The sequence below is a fragment of the Dermacentor albipictus genome, chromosome 3 (assembly GCF_038994185.2).
Source record: "Dermacentor albipictus isolate Rhodes 1998 colony chromosome 3, USDA_Dalb.pri_finalv2, whole genome shotgun sequence".
NCBI classification, from domain to species: domain Eukaryota; kingdom Metazoa; phylum Arthropoda; class Arachnida; order Ixodida; family Ixodidae; genus Dermacentor; species Dermacentor albipictus.
This window is the reverse complement of record NC_091823.1, coordinates 140,930,826-140,951,994: the sequence shown is the minus strand read 5'-3', so window position 1 is coordinate 140,951,994 and position 21,169 is coordinate 140,930,826. Positions and strand designations below refer to the sequence as shown.

The window sequence follows — 21,169 nt, the reverse complement described above, 5'->3', positions numbered from 1 at the left end:
TGGGCGCCTGAGCAAGCGACGCACGCCTGAGCCTTAGAAACAGCTCGTTTCTAAGGCAACACCGCATTCACTAGAGGCGCTTTTGTACCGCTTTGAAGCATCGTACTCGTGGCTCAGTGGTAGCGTCTCCGTCTCACACTCCGGAGACCCTGGTTCGATTCGCACCCAGCCCATCTTGCAAGAGTTGAGCCAAAGCCACCCAGAAAATCAGTCTCTGTAGCACGCCGCAACCTTCGCTTCTCATTCCAACGAGCAGCTCTGTCTCCAGGAGGTCGCACCTCGTGAGTGTCTAGCAGAGGCAAGCGCAGCTGCTTATATAACGCCGCGAGCGACGGCGCGAGTTGGAGCCCCGTTTCTCCTCTGTCGTGAGGTCACGGTGTCACGTGGTATTGAAAGCGACACCGCCGCGCCTGAGGAGCTGGGTTGAGCTCTCGTAATATGCTTCGCATAAAAGAACTGATAGATGAGCATGATATTGCCGACGTTGCCGAATTTCTAGAAGGGGAACGCGAGGTGCAGTACAGGCATTTTGAGGGCTCTAGCCATGCTCGGCTAGACAGGATTTACGTGTCCCTTCATATCATACCTGCATGTAACACTTACACTGTACTACCCATCTCTTTCTCGGACCATTGCTTATGAAATGCAATGTGGGTGAAAAAAAAAAGATGTAATAGTTTTAACTGGGATCTGTGGAAATTTAACACAACGCCACTACGTGACGAGCACTTTATCCGTTTTGTCTCAGAAGCAATAAACGAGGTTAAACGGTACGTTAATAAGCAGATAGGTGTTGATTGGGAATTACTAAAAAAAGTTTTAAAATATAGGCGATCGAAAGAAGCAGCGTCTTGAAATACCGTGAAAAAATGAGAACGGGCTGAAGGAAACATTGCGGAATCTAATTGCGCTGGAAAGCAAAGCGCCAGGTCTTTTTAAAGAAGACCTACTTAGGATAAAACAACAGCTGGAACAATTCGAGGAGAACCGCTATCGCGGGGCGCTCTTTCGTGCCAGAGCACAATCATGGGCCGTGGGTGAAACGCCCACGAAACGGGCGCTATGTATCGAGAAGACGCATGCGTGGCGAAACGAAATAGAAGTGATTGAAGAGAATGGCCAAGAACTGAATGACCGGGAGAGCATCGCAGGTGCTTTTCACCGGCATTAAGAGCGGCTCTTTGCATACCAGCCAGTCGATATCGAGGCATACAGAGCAAACTATCTTTCTCGTATGCCTCAACTATCAGCGGAAACGAAGTCACTTCTAGAAGCGCCCATTACGCATGCTGAAATAGAAAGTGCTATAGATAACCTGAGCCCTAATAAGTCGCCAGGCCCGGATGGTCTCGGCGCGGCCTTATATAAAGCGTTCAAGAACGAGCTGGTGCCTTTGTTGAAAGTGTTGTTTCACGAAGTTTTTGCTACCAACAGATTACCACCGTCTATTTCTGAAACCCATACCGTCCTTATTCCTAAGACGAACCAAGAAGCAATGCTGAGGCTAGTCACAGCATACAGACCCATTTCATTGACCAACACGGATTACAAAGATTTAATGAAAGTTCTTGCAAGCCGATTACCGTCAATAATTAAGGATCTTGTAGGACCACACCAGACTTGTGGCATAAGGGACGCACTATTGCGCAAATGTACACACGATGAGAGGCGTCTTGGAATGCTGTGACGGTTTTCAATATGCCGTTGCCACCCTGCAGATAGATTTAGAAAAAGCCTTTGATTTTGTCCCACACGAAATCTTGTTATTAGTTCTTGAGCACGTGAATGTAGAATCAATCATCGCTGATGGGGTAGCTCTGGCGCACCGGAACTGCTCAACCCGGCTGATTATTAATAAGACACTGGGGCCTCCCATTAAGATAGAGCGTTCCGTGCGTCAGGGGTGTACTCTCAGCCCGCTTTTGTTTGCCATCTATCTAGAAAGCTTTTGTTTGGCAATCATTCAAAACAGTAGCATAAAGTGCTTCAAACTCATGGAAGCCGAAGTGAAACTCCAGACATATGCAGACGATGTAGCGGTGTGCTGTACAACTAAAGAAAGCATTACAGAGGTAACAACCATTGCTAACATTTCGGAAACACAACAGGGAGCTTTGCAAATTGGAATAAGTGTTTCGGTTTTTGGCATAATGAATGGCAGTCAACACCGGAAATGTTCGCCAACATTAGATGTATTAAAGCGCCAGCTAAATACTTGTGCGTTCCGCTCGAACATTACCGGCGGAATGAGGACTATTGGCTAGAAGAGGCCAAACGACTCAAGGAAAAAACAACAAATTGGAAAGGTGCTCATCTCTCGATGTTTGCGAGAGCTACTGTATGTAACTTGTTTTTAATAAGCAAAATATGGTACGTTATGCAAGTTTTCTGTTGCTCTCGTTTAAATGTGCAAAGGTTCCATAGAAATTTGGCTGTGTTCATTTTGGGCATCAAAATGGGAGAGGTGCAGCCGCACGAACTTGTTTAGGAGAGTCAAGGACGGGTGCTTAGGCCTGTCACATCTTTTTTGTGAAGCAGCTAGTAAACCGGTTTTCTTTCTTCCGAGACGTGCATGACCCCTTTCTGCGCACAATGTGCCAGTTACGACTGAGCAAGCATCTGCCGATGTACGTGGTCTGCAATTTAAGTATGCCTGGTGCTCTTCGAGGGTACCTAAGGGAAGTCGTTGACAGTGTCCGTTTTCTGTCCGTACGTTTTTCTAATGATTATCTCTTTTCGGTGTCGCGGAAGAAATTGTACAGGGATGTAGTTTACATGATTATGCCGATTCCGATGTACAGAGCCATAAACAGTGGAGGACAGGGAAACGACGTGTTAAAGCGTGCTAAGAAAATGCAGGTGCAGCCAAGCACTAAATTCTTCTTCTTTAAGTTGCATACCGGAACTTTGCCGGTACGGGCCTTTTTACAAGAGAAGGGTTTTTATTTACCATGGTGAGCAAACTGCCTTATATGTAAACAATTAGAAACAATTGACCATGTTTTTTTTTGCATTGTTGGGCAGGGGTTTTCGTTTGGGACGTTCTTAAAAGAACACTACAGAAAGAATTGCCTTTAAGCCCATTATGTATTAGATTTTCGACGGTAGAAAATGAGGACGGCATGCCATTGGACTTAATTATGCTAATGGGCCTCCACTGTTTATGGAGTGCTAGAATGGCCGGTTTCTTTTGTGAGCCCGACAGCCGGCCTGCGTGGCTGCTCTTCCGGGAAGCTATTTCCAAGTTCATTGCTGTAATTGAAGAACAAGAATGTCCTCCGGATTGGCTGGCGAGGATTGAGCCCCTCGCCACAGTAAAGGAATTTTAAACTTGACATGGCCAGCCACAATGTGACTGACCGCACAAAATGCATGCGCACAAAGTTGAATGTGTGTTCGTGTATATTTATGTATCGCTTACCTTATTTCAAGAAATGATGCCCTTTGTGTTAGCTTGGTGAAACTTCTGGCAATAAAGAAAAAAAAAGCGTCGGCGGTTCAGTGGTCATTCTGCATCCGGCAGCCGAGCTGTTCGGATCGTAGGGTCATGGCCTCTGCCGGGGCAGTGACAGCGGCCACTTTTGGTCGCGGAAACAGGATTACGGAAGATGATAAGGAATATCCGTTCATTTTGCCTCAACTGCCTAAAGGACGAGTTGCGATTAACACCGTGTTTTTGCACGGTGATGTGCGTGCGAGACCATACAAGGTCGAAGATTTCAGGGACGCCCTACTGCCGACGGGCATCTTACCGGACGTGGTATGCATAGGGGCGTACCAGATAAACCATGTCTGGGCGGTGACCCTGAATGATGCGACTGCGACGAAAAGACTAGTTTCTCTAAAGGACCTGCAAGTGAAGGGACGACGGTGCGTCATCGTGGACCCGCAGGACCAGGAGGTGAAGCTTAGGCTTCACTGGCTGCTGCACGGCGTTGCCGACGAGGACGTCCGGACAGCGTTCGCGGCTTTCGGCAAGGTGGAGGAGGTGAGCCGAGAGCGGTGGCGAGTCGAAGGCATGGGAAACAAGACGTCGACCACCCGGACGGTGCTCCTCAAGTTAAAGAACGGATCTCCCTCATCAGGTCCGCGTCGGCGGAGAGTTGGCCTTGGTGGTCGTGCCCGGTCGACCCATGCAGTGCCTGCGCTGCCAAGGCACGGGGCACGTCCGCCGAGACTGCAAAGTCCCGCGCTGTTCCAGGTGCAAACTTTTCGGGCACGTTGACGCTGACTGCGTCAAATCCTGCGCCGCCGTGACAGGACCAGCAGCGAGGGACGTTGCGGCTGAACACGTCATGGACGTGGTCGAGACGGAAGACGCCGCCAAAGGAACCGGAGACTCGGTTTCGACAGGGACACTCAGAGGGTCATCTACCACCGGTGCTGAAGGCATGGTGGCTGAGGCTGACGAAAAGACAGACAAACCGGTGCAGGTCCTGCCTGCAGTGAGCCTTGCTACGGGGGGCGTTAACGAAGACGCACCCGACAACGACACGACGGCAATGCTGCAGGACAAGGAAGTCAACGACGATGAGCGGACTGGGACTCCTGGTGCCCCAGTCACACGCCCCCACGACGATACCAAGGACAGGGACGGTGGTGCCACCAGCACCAGCGAGGGGCCGCCGACGAAGACGCCACAAGGAAGACGGATGGGCTACAAGCCAAAGCCTAATGTACCACCTGAAAGGTAGCCTGTGGGCAAAATGGTCTCGCCTAACGACACGAACAAGCCGGGAGGTCCCGGAGGCGGCTAGCCGAGGGCTAGTCCTTAACGGTAAGCACCATGCTCCGGGCCTGCTTTTCTCGCTAGCTTAAGATGGCTGAGATATACCGTCCCTTATTATTGCAACATTGAACGTGCGAGGGTTGGCGGCTAGTCGTAGGCAAAGTCAGGTCCTACGGTTGATCACTGACCACAACCAAGACGTACTAGCCGTCCAAGAGACTAAGGTTGATGGAGAGGAGCAGACCGGGAGCATGGTGCGACGATTCACGCACAGATATTTTGCGGTGGTTAGCCATGCGGTAGGCACGTCCGGTGGTTGCATTCTGTTCGTCAAGAAGCTACCTGGACTGCAGATTCAAAGTGTATTTTCCTGCGAATCTGGAAGGATTGTTTTCTGCGATGTTTTGATAGGTAATGTTGAATTCAGCGTCATATGTGTGTACGCTCAGAATTCAGTGGAGGAGCGTGTCTTGTTTTTTTCTAACCTTTCTAATCATGTCCATTGTGATAAGCGCGTTATTCTGTTAGGGGATTTTAACTGTGTGTTGAATGCCAGAGACCGAGTGAATAATGCCGGTGTGCGGGACAAAAGTTGCAGCGTATTATCAAAACTAATAGGTGAAAATGAACTTGACGATGTTTTCGATTGTCTGGAAGGGGGGCGTGAAGTGTCTTTTACTCGTTTTCAAGGCAGTAGTCATGCAAGACTGGATCGAATGTACATATCGTTGGACACGATTCCAATATGCCACAGTTATTGTGTAGTGCCCGTGTCGTTTTCGGACCACTGGCTCGTGAAATGTCACATAGGTATAGTGAAAACGAAACATGCTCTTAATTGGGATCTGTGGAAAATGAATGACCTGCTACTAAGTGATCAGTGCTTTGTAAAAGCAGTAATGGATGCGGTTAACGAAGTATTCGATGATGCAACGGAAACAATAACGGAGAAGTGGGAATGTTTTAAACAGAAGGTTAAAATTAAAGCCATAGAAAGATCGAGTTGCATAAAATGCGAGAAGGAAACGAAAGAAAAGGGCTAAAGAAGACTGCTTGAGCAGCTGATAACGCTTGAGTGTAGAGAGCCTGGTACATATAAAGACGACGTGCGAAACATCAAGGAAAAACTTGAACAGTTCGACAAAGAGCGTTATCAAGGCGCCATCGTGCGTGCGCGAGCACATGCACTAGCGGCAGGGGAGACGCCCACTAAAAGGGCGCTGGGTCTTGAGAAGGCGCACGGACGGCGAAACCACATCGATAAAATTCTAATGAACGGGACTGTCGTTGAAGACAGTGAGAGCATTGGGGGCGCCTTCTTCGAGTACTACCAGTCACTCTTTGCATTTCAGGCTGCGAATGTAGGGGGTTTCAAAGCGGATTTTCTTAATCTCATGCCGCGAATAAGTGATGATACCAAAGAACGATTAGAAGCCAGAGTAACTGAGGGGGAAGTAGAAAAGGCAATCGACGATTTGAACCTTGGTAAGTCGCCTGGACCTGACGGCCTCTGCGCTGGGTGGTATAAGGCGTTTAAGAGAGAATTGGCTCCATTGTTGGCAGAGGTATTTAATGACGCGTATCAGCAGAAATGTTTGCCCCCTTCCTTTGGAAAAGCGCACACCATACTAATACCTAAGAGCGATCAAATAGATAAACTAAAATTAGTGTCGTGCTATAGGCCAATATCACTAACAAATGTTGATTACAAGATATTTATGAAGATTTTAGCTACCAGACTCCAAGGCGTCATCAAAGAAATAGTCGGAGACCATCAAACTTGTGGCATCAGAGGGCGAACAATTTTTCTAATGCGATCTTCGGCTGGTCGTTCCTGAGCGCTCTAGAGCGCTCTCGCGAGCGGCGTTGTCTTCGGCTGGTTGAAAGAGGGTGCGCGCCCTACGTTCGGCTGGTTCTTGTAGATTGCTCTCCTCCATCTTGGAGCGCTCTGAGGCGCTCCGAGCACTGTCGTCGGAGCAGTCATCGAGATTGAAACGTCATCGCAGCGCCGCGTCGCTGCTGTTGGCGACGGTCAACCGTAACCTTGGCAACCTAGGCCACTGCATGCTGGCGTCTCGACGAACGCTCGTCCCGCCGGCACGTCCACCGGTTTTTCCGGCAGCGCCGGGAGCTTTGGATAGGCGAATCATCGGACGTTGGCAGTAGTCACGTGGTTTCGCATCGGCAATTTCCTCCTCCAAGAGTGAGTCGCACGTTCGGCTTGCGCGCTTGTCCTCTACCCTTGAGCTCGGGAAACGCGCGATCAACCCGACTCTGCTTCGGGGCATACAGGCGACCAGTCGAAGACACCATAACATTCATAAGATGCGATGTGTTCTCGAGTGCTGTGACGTCACCGGAGGTGGCGTTGCAGTTCTTCAGCTCGATCTCGAGAAAGCTTTCGATTGTGTCGCGCATGTTATTTTGTTTGCCACCTTTGATCTCGTTAATGTCGGTTCCGTCATCACTGAAGGCGTGGCCTTGGCGTACAAGAATTACACAACCAGATTAATTGGTAATAAGTCACTGGGGGCCCCCATTAATATTATGCGTTCAGTGCGCCAAGGCTGTCCCCTCAGTCCACTTCTGTTTGCTATTTATATAGAGGCCATGTGTGTGGCAATAAATGAAAATGACAAAATACGTGGTTTTAGATTGGCAGCGACAGAAGTGAAGCTACTGGCGTATGCAGACGACATTGCAGTGTGTTGCACAGATAAACCAAGTGTAACCGAAGCAATATCTGTAGTAAATCATTTCTGTGAAGTCACGGGTAGCAGAGTAAATTGGAGCAAATCCCTTGGGCTGTGGCACGGGGACTGGCTTTCCGCACCGGACTATTTCGCGAGTGTGAGCTGGATGAAAACTCCGATGAGGTATCTCAGTGTTCCCCTAGACAGGTACAATAGCAGTGATGAATATTGGAGGAACCAAACAAGTGACGTCAAAGAAAAAGCAGACAAATGGAAAGGTACTAAGCTGTTTTCGCAAGAGCGACAGTGTGTAAGATCTTTTTAATTGCCAAGTTATACTATGTTATGCAAACGTTGTATTGTTCTAGACTAAACGTGCAAAGGCTGCACAGAGTGTTTGCGGTTTTCATATGGGGTTCAACATGGGAAAGGTGCAGCCGAACAAATTTGTTTAGAAGAGTGAAAGACGGAGGTGTGGGATTAGCCCATCTTTTTGTTCGACAACTGCTCAACCGATTTTTCTTTTTCCGCGATGTGCGCGATCCTTTTCTTCGCACCGTATGTCAGCTCAGATTAAGCAACACATTGCCGGCACATGTTGTCACAACGGCAAGCATGAATGGAACTCTTCGTGGCTATCTTAAGGAAGTTGCCGACAGTGTCCGCTTCCTTAATGTTCGGTTTTCAAATGATTACCCATGTCAAGTGAAAAGGAAAACGCTGTATAAAGATGTGTGTGATATTGTATTCCCATTGCCGCTATGCAGAGCCATATACAGTGGAGGGCAAGGACAGGACGTTCTTAAACGGGTGAAACGCATGCAGGTGCCACCAGGGGTAAAATCCTTTTTTTTAAGCTCCACACTGGAACCCTGTCCGTGAAGACGTTTATGGAAGAACGAGGCTGTCTCGTACCGTGGGGTTCTCACTGCTTGATCTGCAAGAAGCCCGAAACCATAGATCACGTGTTCTTGCACCGCTGGGCTGCTGTGTTCTTTTGGGATGTCTTGCAGCGAACCCTGAAGAAAGAATTACCTGTAAACCCCCAAGGGATCAGGTATCTGCATATTAAGGATGAAGACGGCGTCCCATATGACTTCATTATGTTGAATGCTCTCCACTGTATATGGCGGTCTCGAATGGCTGGATACCACTGCGATCCCGACGCACGGCCGGTTCACATATATTTCAGAGAATGTATGTCGCGGTTTGTTGACGTACAGAAAATGCAAGAATGTGCACCGGATTGGCTGTCGAGGCTAGAAGCTCTCACAGCCATGAAGGAATTTTAATTTGACAACGCCGATCTTATACGGACGGATGGCATTACTGTAATTTCTTTTTCGCTGTTTTGCATTTCTGAGATGTGTGTAATATTTGTATTTTCTGTGTTATGTCAAAGACCGGCTTTAATTTTAAAAAAAAAAGTCGGCGGTTCAGTGGTAGAATACTCGCCTGCCACGCGGGTGGCCCGGGTTCGATTCCCGGCCGACGCAGTTCATTTTTGAAAGGAGCTGTGGATGAAGTGGAATGATCCAGACTGTGTATACGAAACAGCCGCAGCGCGTCGGTGGTTCAGTCATTCTGCTTCCGGTTCCCGAGCTAAACGGATCGCGGGATCATGGGCTCCAATGGAGCGGCTGTTAGCCGCGGCAACAGTCTTTCGACGGAAGAAGATAAGGATTACTAGATAATTTTGCCTCGGCTACCTACAGGACGTATTGTTTTAAACGCAGTTACTGCACTCAACACACAAACAGCCATGTCGGTCTTACAGGACACAAGCCTGCCTGACTCTCCGACTGCCTTAACGAAAAACAGGTCGAAACGTACAACCATGGAGACAAAGTCATCTGCGGAGCAGCGCGACCGCATGACGGTGCGCCACGACCGGTTCCGGCTCTAGGTTCCTGAGCCAAACGAAACCCCGTAGATCGATTGGCACCCACGGCCGAGTCGAGCGACCTTAGGAGCATGCAGCATAACTTCCACCTGACTCATTAAAAATCATGGCAGGACGAGCACACACTTCGAGGAACTTCTTGTAGCCCAAGCGATGCCGCTCCCGGGTGAGATGGAACAGACCTCCTTCCGTGCTTTCGCAAGCACTTCGTGAAGGCCAGGCGCCCGTCCCCCGAAAATTGCATCACAGCGTGCCAACCAAACTTGGCACGAACTGGTTTATCGCCTATTTAGGCAAAGGGAGCAAAAATCGGACAATCTGATATGGAACACCTGGGAGCTTAAAGAGACTAGCAATCCTTTGGAGAAGAGCTGCAGGAAGCAAACACTACGCAAAGATATGAACCGAGTCCTCACGAACACACAAAAAGGGTACACTCCACGAGTCGAAACGGCTGTGAAGGGCCTGTAACTCAATGGCAGGCATCCTCGCGCCAGGCGGTACATGAACGTAGCTCGCCTAGCGTCGAAGAAACTGGCGGTAATGAGCTTCCAGTTTGGCCTGTGGATGGACAGATCGTACCTTTGGCAATGCAGTGGGAGACCTGGGGTGAGTATATCGATTAGTTCTTGGATTGGAGTTGAAACTACGTCGATGCCGGGGTGAGCCTTGCGGAGGCTTACCAGAGAATTGGCAGCCGCCGCATGAATGATGGACAGAGAACCTGAGCGAGGCACACAGTGGGAAAATGTGCTCTGCGAAAACAAGCGGAGTCGGGCGCTAAGAAAAAAGGAAGTAAATCTTCGAGTTGGGAGCATATCCGAGTTAAGAGCGACCTGGGTCCACCTGACGTGTAATGCAGTAGCCACGATGCCCAGGTCAGGAATTCCGAGTCCTCCCTTATCCCTGGACAACTTGAGCACCTGTCTAGCTACACAACCATGTTGTCCTTATTCAGGGGAAGCGAAAGAGGACCCTCTCCAAGATAAGCTTGGTTCGGGTTGGAACAAAAGACACACACGCCGCATACGTCAGGAAGGAAAATAGAAGTGAGTGAAGAATTGTCACTCGAGCAGTCAATGGGCATGACAACGCGCTGAATTCCTGAATCCCGGTTTCAAGCTTCTCCTTAGCCTGTTGGCAGGTTTCAGGAGAGGGACCGTCTGGTTTGAATTGGAAACCTAGAATGCGCAACCGCGTTTTCACGGTGAGACCATGACGGGCTGCGGACTGTACGGAGTGGTGTTAAAGTAAATGGCTGCACTTTTCGACCTATTCAACCTTGCACCGCTCGCCCTGCAGTAACTGCCCATGACCTCCAAGACGCTGAAGCTGATGCCTCGTCCGGGACGACAACGTACAAGTCATCAGCATGGGCAAAGAGTGCAACCGGAGGGGAATTTAGGGAATCAGCGTGTGGGAGTAGGAACCTGCCGACCCTACTGTCACAGGACAACTTCTGCAGAGCGGTTCAAAAGCAAGTACGTAGAGGGCAGGTGAGAGAGAGTGCCCCTGCCGTTCACCACGTCCCACAATGAACGTCTCCAAGACGCGATCCCGTATGAGAACAGCAGAAGTCGGTCGAGAATACAAAGCTTGTACCATCTGCCGAAAACCCATACTAAAACCAGCCTCTTCCAGAACACGGAAAAGGAACCTATGGCTAATAATATCGAAAGCCTTGTCATGAGCGAATGAGCAAAGAATGCCTGGAAGTTTCCTGGTATTTGCCCACAGGAGAAGGTCCCTCACTGCTAGACCGTGAAGCTGAGTGGAGCTCCCCGGGACACAACATGCCTGGTATGAACCCAAAATACCATTAAGTACTGGCGTGAGTCGCATACACCGGCACTTTGCTATGAGTTTATAATCGCAGTTCAGAAGTGTGATTGGACGGCATGCTCTCAGATCGGAGCTTCTCGATTCGTCCGTACAAAGGATAGTGATTGGCCCCTCTCGTTGAGACGCTGACAAAGTCCCTTCACTGAGTAGCCTGTTCACCAGTGATGTGAACGGCTTCCCTAACAGTGTCGAAAACTACGCGGTCCCGTGTAGCCGACCCGTTGCGGGCCTGTGAACATCTGCCGCGGTGATGAAGCGTTCAGCAGAAGAGAGCTCGGGTGGAGAGGGCGCCTGGGAGCCGCCACTCGGGAGGCCAATCACGGCTCGTCACGGTGACACTTGCTCGCGCGGTGATTCGAGCCGGGGAGAGAGAAGCGCGGTTTGCGCGGGAAATTAGCTCCGGTACGCTAGCCGTGTCCGCCATGTTGCCGTTACGGCGGCGGTTCCCAACGCTTCCCGAAGATTGAGCTAAGCACAACGCGCGAGCTGGGGGACGAGGCGCGGGAAGGTACCTCGATCCCTACAACATGTGGTGGACCTTCAGAAATACACTTTGGCGGAATAAAACGACTCGGACTCCGAACCAAAGCTCACTAGTGAACAGCTGGCGTCAGTTTCAGATAATTATCACCGTTCAGCACTGTTCGACGGCAAAGTCGGTGATATAATTTAATTCTTGACTTGCTGTGAGTCATTTGATTACAAAATTTTGATGCTAGCACGGCTTAATCGTGAGCGGCATGCTTTTTTCTCGAGCGCGGCAGAAGTCGACAGTCACACTTCTTTTCGCCACAACATACGCATATTAGTTCGCAAAAAAGGTACGTCAAAGTCACAACATCGCCGCAGCGCGAAAATTTAAACCAATTCTGAAAATGCAGTGCCTGTACTAACTTATGGATGGCCTTAAGTGGATAACAAACGGCTCGAACATGTCGAAATCGGCGATTTAAAACATCGATCACCGGTGATCGATATGAATAGGCGTGGTAACGAAAAAGTTAAGTGTTGTCAAGCACACACCCTAAACGGGAAAATCTCCCCACTTAATCAGAGCCGCAACGCAGGTGGGACTGAATTTTCGTTCTTGCTTGCTTCGGCGCTTTCGAAACAGCTGACGCAGCGGCTGCTGTGTCCACGTGATCCCACATACCATGTCACGCCAATGGCGGCGCCAGATTTTCCAGCAGTGGAGCTGGCGCCCAATAGTATCAATAAGGTTGAAAGCACCACATTTATTTATATGGAAAAGAAATCAAATGCATTGCGTAAACTGGCAAGAACGCATTTTGCCTGAATATTTGCAACCAGAACACGTCGTTCAGGCTTGCAGTGTCAAACTTCTAAATAGCCGTCCCGCTCCGCTACGGATATTTGGTCCATACTGTAAAGTTTCGTACAAGCGCTTCAGAACGTTATATGCATCATTTATCCGTGCCCTGGGAGAGGCCAATGTAGTAGCAAGTTTGGATTTCTATAAAATGGGGGCCGTGTTGTAGGACGTATGGAAAATTTTTAAAACGGTGTAGTTTAATTGCAGTTAATTATTCTACCACTGGAAAGTAATACAGGCGTCATACGCATGTTCTGTCGTTATTTGTAATAATGGAATGTTGCATCGTGTTTAAACATGCACAAAATTAGAGACATAAATAATAAGGGTCACATGCGCATGAAGCGAAAAATCCGGGAAGCCTTCGCGGCCGTGAGGCAGCGCTATAATATAGCCTTTCATCTGGGACCCGCTGTGCCACTATCGCGCTCGCGCGCTGGCCCGATGGCGTCTAGCTCGCCTTCCCTTGTCCACATATTTGTGTTGTTCTGTGTTTTGTGCACGCATTTGTCATTCCGTGCGCAGTTTTTCTCCGACCGATGACGTGACATGACGAAGCCTCGTCGGAAGAATCAGTGCTTCGCTCCGATCACACTTTCCCCATACAGGGCTAAGCCGTGCACGGCTACACGCGAGAGGGTCCAACCCTCACGTGCTCGGGTACGTGGTGTCGCAACACACCAAATGCCTGCTGACGCAGATGCCCCTGCGGGATGTTCATTTTAAATTGCACCCCCTCCCCCTCACCCATCCCCTCTGCAGGCGGCAAGTCGCAACACGCAATTAATGTGACGCCAGATTTGAACCGGCGAACGTGCGAGCTTCAAAACATGTGTAGGAAATGTACGAATAATCGGTTTCCGCGTGCTCCATTTGTGGTGCTGATTATGCTACAAGGGGTTTCATATGCCTTATCAATGCAACTATCCCCTATCAATGCAAGCTCACTTTTTCCGAAGCATGCCGGCAGCTTCCGCGCTTACAAAACTTACTATGTCGCACCCCCTCGTTCACTCTGTGCACCGGCGAATCTCTCTGCCTCTCTCTGTCATTTTTTTTCCCTTTGAGTCCGAGTATAAGCACTCCTGCGCATGACTGCTGTTGATTCAGAGTTGGAGTGAATCCGGCTTGACCTTATTTCTGTTACTCAGTGAATTATACAGGGTGCCCTAACTATCATGCACCAAAACTTAAAAACAGAGCAGTTGCGTTACCCGAAGAAAACCAGATGCACATTGTTTCCAGTACCGCGGAGTATCCGCCAGTAATCACTTCGTTTCTGAAATTTAATTCGAAAATTGCAATTAATTATCCCACTCGAGAAGTAGTGTCCTAATTATCAAAGTGTCAATGAGGCATTTGTAGGCACCCCCAAATGACATCTAACTGCTGTGTTTTCAGCGACGTACTAATTGCGTGAAATTCTTTCCGGCTGGGAAATAAACCCCACGAGATATGGCAAATACGACGTGACTGAGCTTCCACCCGCATCATAAAGCTGCGCCCTCAAATAAGCTGATTGAAAGCAACTGCACTGCCTGTCGAAAACCCGAAGAGAGCGCATCACCTTGATCACCAACGGCAGGTTTCGCGGCTTTGCAGCTGTTCCTTCCTCTCTACGTTACACTTATTATCCGTCTCTCAAGGCCGACTGATCACAGTGATAACAAAAACCCATTGATAATGCGCCCGAAGCTCCACTCTGACCAAGCACGAAAGGCGAAAAGCAATGTAATAGGCATGGCATGTTTCATTATCCCGACTTTGCTCGCTCCGCATCGACAGAGTGCGCGCGCAGCTATATTTCGCGCCAGAAATTTACTTCGAACCAAAGCCAAATTAAAGTGACGGTTTTAGTTTTCATGAGAGTGTGTAAGTGCTGCAGAAACGGGTTCATGGCATAAAAGAAAATCGAAATAAACAGCCCGGGAAGCAACCCACGTGTCGAGAAAAGGCAGAACCGATGCGTTCAAGAAATTAAATAACCACTTCTAAATGAGCCGAATCGGCAATCGAGACGCCTGTGCAGAAAACAAACAATTACATCAAATTTCAGTGTGTCCTTATTATCTATGAATTCGTAAGCGCCGTTGAACACCAGCTGTTGCCCAGAGGACGTGTTCGAATAGGTCTGCTTCTGCGGCTACGCAGTTCTGAGTCCGCTTTGTCACATCTGCAGTGGCTTCCTTGATGACGGACGCTCGAATTCTACAGCAGACATCCGTTACCCTTGTCTTGAGCTAATCGGACGTCCATCTCGATCCTGTAAGCTAGTAGCACGATATTTCACATAACCCCAAAGAAATAAATCGAGTCGAGAGAGGTCAAGTTACCTAGCCGGGCAATTTGCAGGCCCATGCCTTCCGCTCTATTGATTGCGCATGAAAAGTCGCATCCAGCCGGTTTCGTCCTCGGCTGCTGCTGTGTGCGGGTGCCCCATCGTGCTGATACCACAGTAGGGGAAGACGTGACAGCGGGACTTCACTTAGAAACTCATCCACCACTTCTTCAAGGATTTCGTCCACGTAACCATGTCCAGTCAGTGAGCGATCGAAGAAGATGGGACTAATTATAGTACCGGCGTAAATGCCGCACCCCGCGTTGAACGATCACTGGTACTATAGTGCCGATTGCGCTTCACTCAGTGTGCATTGTAGTCGCTCCAATAGTGTGCATTATGCAAATTTACCTGGATGTTTCTCTGAAAATTTGCTGCATCTGTGCACATGACGTAGCTCAAAAACTTCGGTGACTCATCGGCTTTCGCGAGTACTCAATTCGAAAAATCTACACGATTCTAAAGTTCCCTATCTTCCAAGCATTGGTGCTGGTTAGGGTGGCACGGGTGAAAGGCCGTCTTTTAGAATCCTCCGAGCTGATGAAATGCTATGACACCTATGCGTGGCTGGGACTCGAAGATGGAGTCCTCCGCCGCTGTTTCTGGCAGCTGCCGGTTTGTTTGAGGTTTTTCATAATTTCTGATGATAGTCGATGCGTTTGGTCTACCGCCACACTTCCATGACAGATATATATTTACGGCCTTCATTTTGTTACTATTTACAGCTCCCAAGGCAAAGATAATGTTTTCCTTCTGTTCATTAGAGAAAGACATGGCTGGGACGAAACAAAAGGCACCTTTAAACCTTTGCACTGACATTCTCAAACGCTAATGAACCGGCGGTAGACGCTTTTGTGGGGATATATTTTGCGGGAAAAAAAAACATACGTGCACTTTATCTACGCTAAGACAACAGCTATCACAGCTTGTTTCCAACTAACGCCAAACGCGTCGTGTTACTTCGGCCGAGACACCAGCAGATAAGACACTAGCTCGATCACGATGTTTTACAGAGAAGCTGTATATGGCTAGCCGATTCGTACGTCGGTCTTTGGCCTGTATACCGAAAACTCCTCCGGCGCAGCCTCATGCGAATGCAATAAAAAAAAACGAAAGAGAGGCGCGCGGATGGCTGCGCCAGTAGTGACGTCGTTGCTGTCACAGCAGAGCAGGCGAGCAGCAGTTTCTCTCCGGCTCTTAAATGGCTAGGCCACGCTTCATACGTACTCCTGACGAGCAGGCAGCTTTTGATCAGCAACGCCGCGAGTAGAACCGGGAACGGGCTCGCCTACGCCGTCTTAATACTGCAGGCCGAGCCCAAGAACAGGTTCGTGCAGCCGAGCGCAAGCAGCAGCTGTATGCTGATGATCCGGCAGCCTACCAAGCCGTCGTTTAATGAACCGTCGGGATTGACCCAGTGACAAACACCAGGGCCGCACGTTTCAGCTTCGCTGGTTAACCATCTGTACGGAGTGCTTGGGCGTTGATTTTTTTTCCTTATTTCCTTTATAACGTTCTACCTAACTCGGTGTTATGTATCTCCTGGCGCCCCCTACAAATCCGACATTTTTAATAAAGGCTAGGCCAGTCGTGGCCGCCACAGTTGTTCTCAAGAAATGGAGTCTGTCACTCGCGGCTTCGTGCCGTCGCATCTTTGAAACCCTACGCAACTAACCCAAACAACATAACATGGTGTCAGAAGTGCAAGCAGATCGTCCCCGCAACGCCTGAAATCAACAAAATGGCCAACGTTTTCATCCAGCCCCCGGCTCACTTCGAACCTGGTGACACTCCTCAGACCGCATGGGAAGAATGGCGGGAAGCATTCACCATATATGAACTGGCTTGTGAGTACAACACTAAGCCTAAATCAGCGCGGAAGGCATTGTTGCTTCATGTACTTGGCCCGCATGCTCGTCGCATCGGGCAGACGTTCCCTCCAGACCCTGCCGCCGGAAACGAAGACGCAGACCCAGTGGAATACATACTTGACAAGTTTGACGAGTTGTATCGCCCGTACAAGAACGTCATACAAGCAGCGGCGGTGTTCAACTCGATGGTACAAAAGCCAGGTCAGTCCATTGACGATTTTGTTACTGACCTTCGACGACAGGCGCAGAAATGCGACTTCGGTGACAAGTGCGACAGACTCATCGGCGATCGCGTGGTGGTTGGAATCCGCGATGGAGCTCTCCGCGAACGGCTCTTTCGGGAGCGCGACCTCACTCTGGAAAAAATCGTCTCAGCGTGCAAGGCAGCGGAAATATCAAAGAAACATGTACAAGAGATCGGAACCAGTGATCAGCAGCCAGAAGTGAATGCCGTTCACACGTATAATCGGAAACCCACGAAGACAACTGGTCGTCCGCTAGGTATCAACAAGCCTCAGCAGCCTCATCGCTCGTCCCAAAGGTCTAATCGTAAATGTTCTCGCTGCGGAACCTCGCATCCCCCACAACAGTGCCCAGCTTTTGGCAAAAACTGTTACAACTGCGACAAACTTGGCCATTTCGCGCACGTGTGCAAGCAGTCACGTCGGCAGACACCAGCGCATCGACCGCGAGTCGGACTGCTTCATGAGCAACCACAACAAGACTCGCAGGAGGAATTATACTTGGGCTGTTTGACTACGTGCAGTGTCAATGTCGACGCAACAGACTGGAGCGAACGTGTCAGTGTTATGGACACAAGGTGACATTCAAGTTAGACACCGGTTCGGACGTCAACATAATTCCAGAAAATATGTTCAAGCAGTGGCCGTGCAGACCAGCAACCAAACCAACCACAGCTAAAGTGACTACGTACAGTGGCCACCAGCTTCCAATAGACAGTGAATGTGAACTGTCTTGTGCGGTAAACAACAGGGAGTGCCGTCTGAGATTTCTGCTGGTGAAGGAGCCCCTCAAGCCGATACTAGGGGCCGCTGCATGCTCAACTCTGCACTTGCTTTCCCGTGTGAAGACCCTTCAAGCAACGACAAAGTCCACTGACACAGTGTTGCAAGAACAGTTTCAGGAAGTACTGAATGATTTCCCTGACATATTTGAAGGAATCGGCCAGCTTCCGGGACGTTATAGCATCCAGTTGCGTGAAGGTGCAGTGCCGACAGTTTGTGCTCCTCGCAGAGTACCTAGTGCACTCGAGGATAAGGTCAAAGCAGAGCTGAAGCGCATGGAGAAGAATGGCATAATCACGCGAGAGTCAGAACATAGTGAATGGGTCCATCACATAGTGGTGATAACCAAAAAAGACGGAACTGTTCGTTTGTGCCTGGATCCACGGAACCTCAATGCAGCATTAAAAAGGCAACACTACCGCATACCAGTACCAGAAGAGCTTTTTGCAAGCCTGAATGGCTCAACAGTCTTCTCTGTCCTTGATGCCAAGAGTGCTTTCTGGCAACTGACTTTGGATCAACCAAGTTCACGGCTTTGCACATTCGCAACACCATGGGGCCGTTACCGTTTTCTTCGAGTACCATTTGGGCTTGCGACAGCCCCCGAGCTGTTCCAGCAGGCCATTGACAAGGTATTTGAAGGGCAGGCCATTGTGAAGCCATATTTTGATGACATACTGGTTGCCTCAAGGACTCCAGAAGAACACAAAGCCCATCTCAGAACTGTTCTGACCATAGCTAGACAAAACAACCTGAAGCTTAACAAATCAAAACTGAAGTTAGGACTTTCAGCCATAAAATATCTGGGTCACCAGCTCTCCTCAGATGGGCTATCCCCAGACCCTGACAAGGTCAGATCAATTGAGGCCATGTCACTTCCATCAAACAAGTCAGAACTGCAAAGATTCTTAGGAATGGTGACATATCTCACGAAGTTCATCCCTAATTTTTCGGCAACTACCAGTCCTCTGCGTGAGCTTCTCAAGGCAGATGTAGCGTGGCACTGGACAAGCCAGCACACAGAGACTTTCAAGCTCATCAAACAGAAGCTCACAACAGCGCCTGTGTTGCGTTATTATGACCCATCCAAGCCGATCACAATTTCAACAGATGCCAGCTCATATGGCCTGGGATCGGTTCTCTTGCAGGAAGGCAGGCCAATCGCATATGCTTCTGCAGCCCTTACACCTCCCCAACAACGTTATGCTCAAATAGAAAAAGAACTTCTAGCTGTAGTGTTCGCATGCGAGCGGTTCCACTATTACACTTATGGACGCTCTGTAACAGTGGAAACTGACCACAAACCTCTTGTTGGACTGCAGACAAAGGATCTAACAAAAATGTCCCCTAGACTGCAAAGACTTTTGCTCCGGCTACAGTGCTATAGCACTGAACTAGTGTATGTACCGGGGAAACAGCTAACTGTGGCTGATGCCTTGTCAAGATCCCCAAACCCCGAATCCAAGATGGAAACTGCAGACAGTGATCCAGGACTGTTGGTGTCCAGTCTGGTACAAGCGTCGCCCACCAAGCTCAACCAGATCCAGGAAGCAACAAGTCGGGATCCAGTATTGCAACAACTAACCAAGTACATTCAACAAGGATGGCCTGATCGCCCTAGTGATGTTCATCCGATGGCAAGACCATACTTTCACATAAGAAGTGAACTGTATACCACAGACGGCTTCATTTGCTGTGGTCAACGGCTTGTCATTCCAGCAGTTCTCCAGGCTGATGTTCTTGAGAAACTCCATCAGGCACATCGTGGCATAGTGGCTTGTAAAAAACTAGCAAGCCAGAGTGTTTATTGGCCCACACTCAACAAGGACATTGCCACCCTTGTCTCAAGCTGCGACACCTGCCAATCCAACCAGAAGGCAAACCCTCAGCAACCATTGCTTGACAGAGATCTGCCAGCACGACCATGGGAAAAGTTGGCCGTTGATTTCTTTCACTGTCAAGGCAATACATATATCCTTGTTGTTGACTACTTTTCAAAGTACGTTGAAGTGAAACGTATGGAAACCACTACGGCAACTTCAGTTATTTTAGTCCTGAAGGACATCTTTTCACGGTTTGGACTCCCCAATGTGCTTATCTCTGATCAGGGACCACCGTTTGACTCGCAGGCATTCAGAGCATTCCTGCAAGAATGGGATATTGCTCATGAACCATCATCACCCCACTACCCGAGGTCCAATGGGCAGGTCGAGAGAACAATACAGACTGTTAAGTCCATGCTGATCAAGTCGCACAGCGATGGCAAAGATCTGTCTTTGGTTCTCCTCAACTACCGTGCCACCCCAACCATTGGAGCATCTTCCCCAGCAGAGTTGCTAATTGGCAGGAAATTGAGAACGTTCATACCGACCTTGCCCCATAATCTGAAACCACACTACCCCACAGATGAACATCAGAAGCTCCTCAAACGCAGACAGAGTGCACAGCACAGATATGGAGACAACCACACTCGCATACTTGCACCTCTGAAGAAACATCAACCTGTATGGGTGAGGCACAAGAATGACTGGAAAAAAGCAGTCGTCACACAGGTTGGTCCTCAACCAAGGCGCTACACAATGCAAACTACAAGTGGAGCAATTTATGTGCGTAAGCGTGTGCACCTGAGGCCACGCACCCAGGTGTTCTGTGAAGCCACTTGTACAGCAGAAGACTACACCCTGGATGAATCAGGGCAAACAAGTGCCAACGATCCTACGCCTCACAACTATCCTGAAGAAGCAAGACATGCTTCGACATATGTGACAAGGGCTGGAAGAGCCATACGGCCACCGGCCAGATTTCAGAACTGAACGTCATGAAGTGCGTGTTTTATTGTTGTAATCGTCACTCAAAAAGGGGCGTGTTATGTATCTCCTGGCGCCCCCTACAAATCCGACATTTTTAATAAAGGCTAGGCCAGTCGTGGCCGCCACAGTTGTTCTCAAGAAATGGGGTCTGTCACTCGCGGCTTCGTGCCGTCGCATCTTTGAAACCCTACGCAACTAACCCAAACAACATAACACTCGGAAGGAGCCTGTTCGAGGGCGTTGCTTTATGATGCGGATGGGAGCGCAGTCACGTGAGTGAATAAACTTTAATGCAGGTCACCATATTTCGCAGGGTTTACTTATCAGTCGGAAAAAATTAGTACGCAATTAGTACTTCGATGAAAATACCGCAGTTAGATGTCCCTTGGCTGTGCCTACAAATGCCCCACTGACACTTTGATAATTATGACAGTACGACTCGAGTTACATAATTACAATTGCCTAATTAAAGGGACCCTGAAACGATTTTGGCGATTTTCTACAAACGTACTGAGTCGTTAGAGTAGGTCCTTCTGATCATTAACTGACACATCTAAGTGCTCTGCGTAAAGCGTGTAATTTATTATAAGGTTTTAAAAATGCACATCGCTGTCGATCGCAGCGC

The 21,169-nt window shown here is 49.1% G+C and overlaps 1 protein-coding gene and 1 non-coding gene across 2 annotated transcripts; both read left to right on the top strand.

The window, feature by feature from the left end:
* Positions 1-8,847: 8,847 nt before the first annotated feature.
* TRNAG-GCC (transfer RNA glycine (anticodon GCC)) lies at positions 8,848-8,918 on the top strand. Its single transcript has one exon. It is a non-coding gene; the product is annotated as a tRNA-Gly (tRNA).
* Positions 8,919-16,579: 7,661 nt separating this feature from the next.
* Positions 16,580-17,533, top strand: LOC139057760 (uncharacterized). Its single transcript, XM_070536512.1, has one exon. The coding sequence runs from the start codon at positions 16,580-16,582 to the stop codon at positions 17,531-17,533; it is 954 nt and encodes a 317-aa protein (XP_070392613.1).
* The last annotated feature ends 3,636 nt before the right edge of the window (positions 17,534-21,169 follow it).

Coding starts and splice junctions, on each gene's coding strand:
- LOC139057760 (XM_070536512.1), top strand. CDS start 16,580: ATGGCCAACGTTTTCATCCAGCCCCCGGCTCACTTCGAACCTGGTGAC.